We start from the raw sequence: 6,983 nt of genomic DNA, 5'->3' as shown, positions 1-6,983 counted from the left end.
AGGTATCCCAGGAGGGGTGGTGGAGGAGGGAAGGAAAATGCCACACAGCACTTTAAGCACAGCACTTTAAAAGTTTACAAGTTTAAAATTTATTGAATGACAGCCTTCTTTTTTTTGGGCAATCCTCTGTGGTGGAGTGGCTGGTTGGCCGGAGGCCCCCCCACCGCGTTCTTGGGCGTCTGGGTGTGGAGGCTATGGAACTTGGGGAGGAGGGCGGTTGGTTACAGAGGGGCAGCAGTGGCAGTCTGTGCTCCAGCTGCCTTTGCTGCAGCTCAACCATACACTGGAGCATACTGGTTTGGTCCTGCAGCAGCCTCAGCATTGAATCCTGCCTCCTCTCATCACGCTGCCGCCACATTTGAGCTTCAGCCCTGTCTTCAGCCCGCCACTTACTCTCTTCAGCCCGCCACTTACTCTCTTCAGCCCTCTTCAACTCTCTCCTCCCGGTCATTTTGTGCTTTCCTGCACTCTGACATTATTTGCCTCCACGCATTCGTCTGTGCTCAGTCAGTGTGGGAGGACAGCATGAGCTCGGAGAACATTTCATCGCGAGTGCGTTTTTTTTTTCTTTCTAAGCTTCACTAGCCTCTGGGAAGGAGAAGATCCTGTGATCATTGAAACACATGCAGCTGGTGGAGAAAAAAAAGGGACAGCGGTATTTAAAAAGACACATTTTATAAAACAGTCGCTACACTCTTTCAGGGTAAACCTTGCTGTTAACATTACATACATAGCACATGTGCTTTCGTTACAAGGTCGCATTTTGCCTCCTCCCACCGCGTGACTACCCCCTCAACCTTCCCCCCTCCCTGTGGCTAACAGCGGGGAACATTTCTGTTTAGCCACAGGCAAACAGCCCAGCAGGAATGGGCTCCTCTGAGTGTCCCCTGAAGAAAAGCACTCTATTTCAACCAGGTGACCATGAATTATATCTCACTCTCCTGAGGATAACACAGAGAGATAAAGAACGGATTTTGGTTGAATGCCAGCAAACATACACTGCAATGCTTTGTTCTACAGTGATTCCCGAGTATGTGTTACTGACCTGGAGTGGTAAAGTGTCCTACCATGAAGGACGAAATAAGGCTGCCCTCCCCAGAAACCTTTTGCAAAGGCTTTAGGACTACATCTAGGAGAACCGCAAATGCCAGGGCAAAGTAATCCTTTCACATGCTTGCTTTTAAACCATGTATAGCATTTTAAAAGGTACACTCACCAGAGGTCCCTTCTCCGCCTGCTGGGTCCAGGAGGCAGCCTTGGGTGAGTTCGGGGGGTACTGGCTCCAGGTCTAGGGTGAGAAACAGTTCCTGGCTGTCGGGAAAACCGGTTTCTCCGCTTGCTTGCTGTGAGCTATCTACAACCTCCTCCTCATCATCATCTTCTTCGTCCCCAAAACCTACTTCCGTATTGCCTCCATCTCCATTGAAGGAGTCAAACAACATGGCTGGGGTAGTGGTGGCTGAACCCCCTAAAATGGCATGCAGCTCATCATAGAAGCGGCATGTTTGGGGCTCTGACCCAGAGCGGCTGTTCGCCTCTCTGGTTTTCTGGTAGGCTTGCCTCAGCTCCTTCAGTTTCACGCGGCACTGCTTCGGGTCCCTGTTATGGCCTCTGTCCTTCATGCCCTGGGAGATTTTCACAAAGGTTTTGGCATTTCGAAAACTGGAACGGAGTTCTGATAGCACGGATTCCTCTCCCCAAACAGCGATCAGATCCCGTACCTCCCGTTCGGTCCATGCTGGAGCTCTTTTGCGATTCTGGGACTCCATCATGGTCACCTGTGCTGATGAGCTCTGCATGGTCACCTGCAGCTTGCCACGCTGGCCAAACAGGAAATGAGATTCAAAAGTTCGCGGTTCTTTTCCTGTCTACCTGGCCAGTGCATCTGAGTTGAGAGTGCTGTCCAGAGCGGTCAGAATGGAGCACTCTGGGATAGCTCCCGGAGGCCAATACCATCGAATTGTGTCCACAGTACCCCAAATTCGAGCCGGCAACGTCGATTTAAGCGCTAATCCACTTGTCAGGGGTGGAGTAAGGAAATCGATTTTAAGAGCCCCTTAAGTCGAAATAAAGGGCTTCATTGTATGGACGGGTGCAGGTTTAAATCGATTTAACGCTGCTAAATTCGACCTAAAGTCCTAGTGTAGACCAGGGCTGAGAAAGAGCTATCATTCTCAATCCTACCAGGTCAAGGCAGGGCTTCCTAAATTTTATTCTCCTGCCACTGGACATAAGTGACCCCTTCTTGACATCAATATTTGTTTCCTGCAGGTGGAGTCAAGCCTAGTATTCAAACTAAGCTACTTGTTCCTCTTAGCTTATGGCCTTCTCTTAAGTCTTTGCATCCCAGAGTGAATCTCGTTCCAAATAGGGAGTGGAGGGAAAGAAAGGGATCAAACAGAGCTGGGGAGCGTCTCAGTCATTTCAATTGCCTTCAGATGAGCATGATTTTTACTCAGGGCAAAGACTCTTCATTCTCATTGTCTCTGTCATTGTGTTTGCTTTTCCTTAGGTTTAGTTTTGTATGTGTTAAATGCTCACTTACTTTTATATAATTGTTGTCCCAGAGGACAATATAAGAGATGCCCAAGTATGTTGTATGCATGACCTCTATTCAGTTCTAAGATTCAGGGAAGACTACTACATTAAAATGCATGTAGTACATTAACTATCATGGTGATTCAGAAGCTGGTGTAGTGTGTTCAGTGCTTTGGACGTATGCAGCGGTAACTGCTATATCAGCTCCAGCATACTGTGTTATGTATTTAACCTCGAGGCTATTACCATTTTCCAGCTTGGCCAAATGAATGTAGTAGAAAAACATTTATAGTTGCCTGAGGATTAATCTTTCAAATGATGCATGGATTTTACAGAAAATGCCTTTGATTTATATTGTGCTACAGTAGAGGATATAATTTCAATTAGTAATTGGTAATTTTGATTTAGTACATTAAATCCTGGATATAGCAGGTTATTATTATTATTATATTATCTAGTTTATTATGATATATTTGATTTAACAGGAATATATATTACTCAGTAGATATACTGATTTAGCAGGTGATGTTTAGTTTAGTGTAACACTGTGATATATTGCATCCAAGGTTATATACGGTATTGTCATATGCAATGAATAATACATCTAATTCAGAATTTGTCATTGGAATGAAAAAAAGCAATGATTATCTGGTTCAGTAAATATATCTGGATTAACAGGCAATATGTCAGATGCAGTAGCTAAGCTACTTTCCTACTGAGTACAGTTTCCCCCCAAGTGGATTATTTATCCATTTCAGTGTGACACACAGTTTATTTCAATATGTGATATATACATTTCACCAGTCAAGTACACTTTGATACTGTAATGTAATCTGGTTTTGTTCCTTCATGGGAGTTTATTTCTAATTCTTTTTACATACCTCCAGTGTCAGAATGGTATCAATAGTATCTTTCACAATTAGTCTCTTCAGGACTCGATTTAGCCTTTGCCCAATGCCTGACTACGGGGCAGTGGGCAGCAGTGCTGCCCTAGGAACCATCCTGGGAAGGAATTGTGACACAGTAGCTCTTCCTCACCTGCTCACCCCACATTTCTGGGTGTAGCATTCCCCGTTGGCTGGTCCATTCGGTGGTGAATGGAGGAGTAGGGTCTTTTATCTGGAAAGAATGTTGGATACAAAGTCTCTGCTCTCTTCCCCATCCACTCCCAGGCCTAAGGTTTGGAGAGAGATAACATGGCCATGCAGAGTGATGGGACATGTAACTCGCTGGCTTGCCCATGTTAAGGCCAGGCATAATTTGGCCTTAAAAGTAGATCTACAAACAAACACACTCTAAAATAACTAAGGAAATCAATTTTAATTAAATTCTTTTGTTTCAGAATATGACTAAAGTATGAATTGAAGATAATTGTTGTTTCAGTGAAAATCTGTGCTAAAGTCCTAAAATATAAAGTGCTAAAGTGAGCTAAATATAAGGGGAGAAGCCTATGTCTTGTGCAGAAAGAAAGTAGCTTAGAAAACAGTTTTGTAAAAAACCTGGCTAGAAGTAAACTTCCATCATAAAATACAATAATTAAGGATAAGATTATGTCATAGAGGTCAAGGAAGTCATGGATTCCATGACTTTCAGAGACCTCCATGGCATTTTCCGCTTCAGCCCTAGGGTGGAAGGGCCAGAGCTGTCAGTCCATAGGAGCCCTGGAACTCCAAGGCGCCACGGGGATGCTGCAGCTCCAAGGTGCCACGGGGGGACCCCAGAGCCGTCAGCCTCCACAGACAGCAAGGGCCCTGGAATTCTGAGCCACTGGGGATGTGGCAGGAGCTGTGGAGCAGGTGCTGATCCTTCCTCCTTGCGCAGCAGCAGGGCTCAGGCTCTTTCCATCTCCACACCCCTCCCCCCCCGGCTAAGGCTTCAGTCCTCCCTCCAGCAGCCCCCCCCCCACATTATTTTTAGTAAAAGTCACACATAGGTCATGGGTTTCCTTAAATTTTGTTTATTGCCTGCAACCTGTCTGTGAGTTTTACTAAAAATAACAGTGACAAAATCTTAACCTTAACAATAATAATAATTAATAATAATCCAGAACTTCTTCAGTGCTTCTAATGCAAGATTCCTAAATTGTTTTACTGACATTAATCCTCATAATTGCTTATTCTACTTCACAGGAACGTTAACATTACACCCATTTTACAGAGGGATAAACAAAGGCAGAGACGGTAAATTGTTTGTTACATGGTGTTGTACATAGCTGAGGCAGAGCTGGGAATAGAAAACAGGAGTCTTCTCTCCCTGGCCTCTGCTCTAAGTACTGACAACCTTTTCCATATATAGGGTTTCAGGCAGTGATTAGCATCACATTAGATTAAACATCTATATGATGTTTCAGATTTCTAGTTTCAGATATGTTCTTTAGCTCCTAAATAATCTATTCATTTCACAGTATGTTCTCCCATTCATGACCCGCAATTCTTGTTCAGACATGATTGCATGTGCTCTATGGTGCACAGCCAACCAGGCATCAAATAAATGACATCAGCGTGTTCTTAAAACCAAAGAACAGTAGATGCATAGGTAATATATAAAATGAAATTTAATAGAAAATTCTTCAAAACTTCGTAGAGACACCAGATGTGCACCCATTAGACTCCATCACAGATTAAAAATAAACAACCCTGGGTGCTATTAAAGCCTGACACTGTGAAACTTCACACAGAATTTGGAAAAACATTGCGGAGCACAGCAGTTTCTCTAATTGTGATACATGGAAAACTCAGCATTCAATAGCACATAACTATAATCTCTCACTTCCATCTGTGTGCCTTGTGTTAGTACTCTGGGGACGCAATATCAAACAGGCAGGCAAACTGAATGGCTCAAAGCCTCACTCAGAACGTTGTCTCATTCTGCAGTGAGAGCAGTGGCATAGCAAGGCATTCTGAAATGGATGCAAATCTGTCAGGCAGCATACTCTGAAGAGGGCTGTCCGAAATACATTTTCTTCAGCCACATTCTTCTACTCCCTACTACAGTCCTCCACCGCCAGTTATGGGACTTCTTGAAAGTGCTAGAAAGAGCCTAATGGAAGAGGGTGTGTGGCACATAGTTGGCTGACCTGCACCATGTTTAAGCCTTATTCATCCACTTCAGTGAGAGAGCTTTGTTGTGGGTAACATATTATTTTCTCAGTCATCACACGGAGGACTTAGGGTATGTGTACATTGCAACTGGAAGGTGTGATCACAGCACACGTAGAAATAGCTGAGCTAACTTTGATCTATCTAGATTCGCATACAAATCAAATAGATCAGATAGATCAAAGCCAGCATGGATATGTTTATACGTGATGCAGTCACACAGCCCAGTTTCAGTAAACGTACCCACAGTGTGGGAGAGGTCACCTGCTGACACCGGTATAAGGTGATTATTAAATTGTAATAAGGATGGCAATAATCCATCAGTGGAGACAAAGCTACTTCCTGCCCTTAAGAGGAATAGGAGAAAACCTTCTGAGACAATCAAAATGGAGTTTTCAGTTTCCTAACCAAAACCAAACTTCCTCATCCCTCAGATAACAGTATTACAGACCAAGTAGCACACTTAGATACCAGACTTCACAGGCCAAACATTAAAACAGGCCAGGGATCCACTCGTGTGTATGGTTAACAAGCTTGCTAACACAGACTAGTTAGGACAGGCAATTACCCAGTTTTTACACGCAACAGGAAAATGCAGCTCAGGTTTTTCAAAAATAGAAGCTTAAAGTTAGTCTTTTAAATCCATATTTAGGTTTCTAAGTAACTGGCCAGATTTTTCAAAAGTACTGAGCATTCAGTAGTTCCCAATAAAGTCACTTCGATGAATTGGGTGCTTTTGAAAAACAGGCCAGTTATTTAGGAGCCTAAGTATGGATTTAAAAAACCTAATTAAGCTCCTGTTTGAAAATCTGGGCCCATATGCATAAAGGTTATCATGCAATTTGAAAACTCGGCTCATAAGGCCCACTTCCTAAGCAAGGTTAAAGAGGGACTGCTTGTGTGGAAAACCAGACTGAGAATAAAACCTTGAAAATTGAATGTACTGATTCTATAATATGAAACCAGAACAAAACCTTTTACGGACACTAATACATGATCAAATCCTTCATATCATATTATGTAGAGAAGTAACAGTAAGGATTCTATTTTTGTATTAAATAAAATAAAAGTGGCAATTGCCATGTATCTTAGAACTGTTAAAATATAATAAGGTATTGAAAGTACATCCATAGCTGTGCAGGAAGGTAAGGGGAATAATGAGAGTGCTAGGTAAATAAGTAAGTAGTGATTTACTGCTGACTCTCGTAAGAAAACTGACTATACTCTCTTATAAATTCATAAATTCTGAGTAAGACGGTTTTCCTATTACAGCTGCAATATTGTTTTGGTGGTCTAACTTGCATTGTTAAAACAGAAAATATAAATCCTGAGTCTATAAAATGTATT

At 42.8% G+C, this 6,983-nt stretch overlaps 1 protein-coding gene across 1 annotated transcript; it reads right to left on the bottom strand.

Moving 5' to 3' along the window:
* Window positions 1-511: 511 nt before the first annotated feature.
* On the bottom strand, window positions 512-2,051 carry LOC140915282 (myb/SANT-like DNA-binding domain-containing protein 7). The gene is made up of 2 exons (XM_073354865.1): window positions 1,217-2,051; window positions 512-629 (listed from the first exon to the last, which is right to left on the bottom strand). Exons 1-2 carry the CDS (start codon window positions 1,797-1,799, stop codon window positions 544-546), a joined length of 669 nt encoding a protein of 222 aa, XP_073210966.1. The 5' UTR covers window positions 1,800-2,051; the 3' UTR covers window positions 512-543.
* Window positions 2,052-6,983: the final 4,932 nt, after the last annotated feature.

The sequence above is a fragment of the Lepidochelys kempii genome, chromosome 7, assembly GCF_965140265.1.
Source record: "Lepidochelys kempii isolate rLepKem1 chromosome 7, rLepKem1.hap2, whole genome shotgun sequence".
NCBI classification, from domain to species: domain Eukaryota; kingdom Metazoa; phylum Chordata; order Testudines; family Cheloniidae; genus Lepidochelys; species Lepidochelys kempii.
The sequence above is the reverse complement of the archived record's forward strand: the minus strand, read 5'-3'. Positions and strand labels throughout refer to the sequence as shown.

Excerpts from the sequence above, each read along its gene's own strand:
- LOC140915282 (XM_073354865.1), bottom strand. The coding sequence starts at position 1,799 with ATGCAGAGCTCATCAGCACAGGTGACCATGATGGAGTCCCAGAATCGC. Across the intron at positions 630-1,216 it reads AGGCGGAGAAGGGACCTCTG|CTGCATGTGTTTCAATGATC; the intron begins GTGAGTGTACCT and ends TTTCTCCACCAG.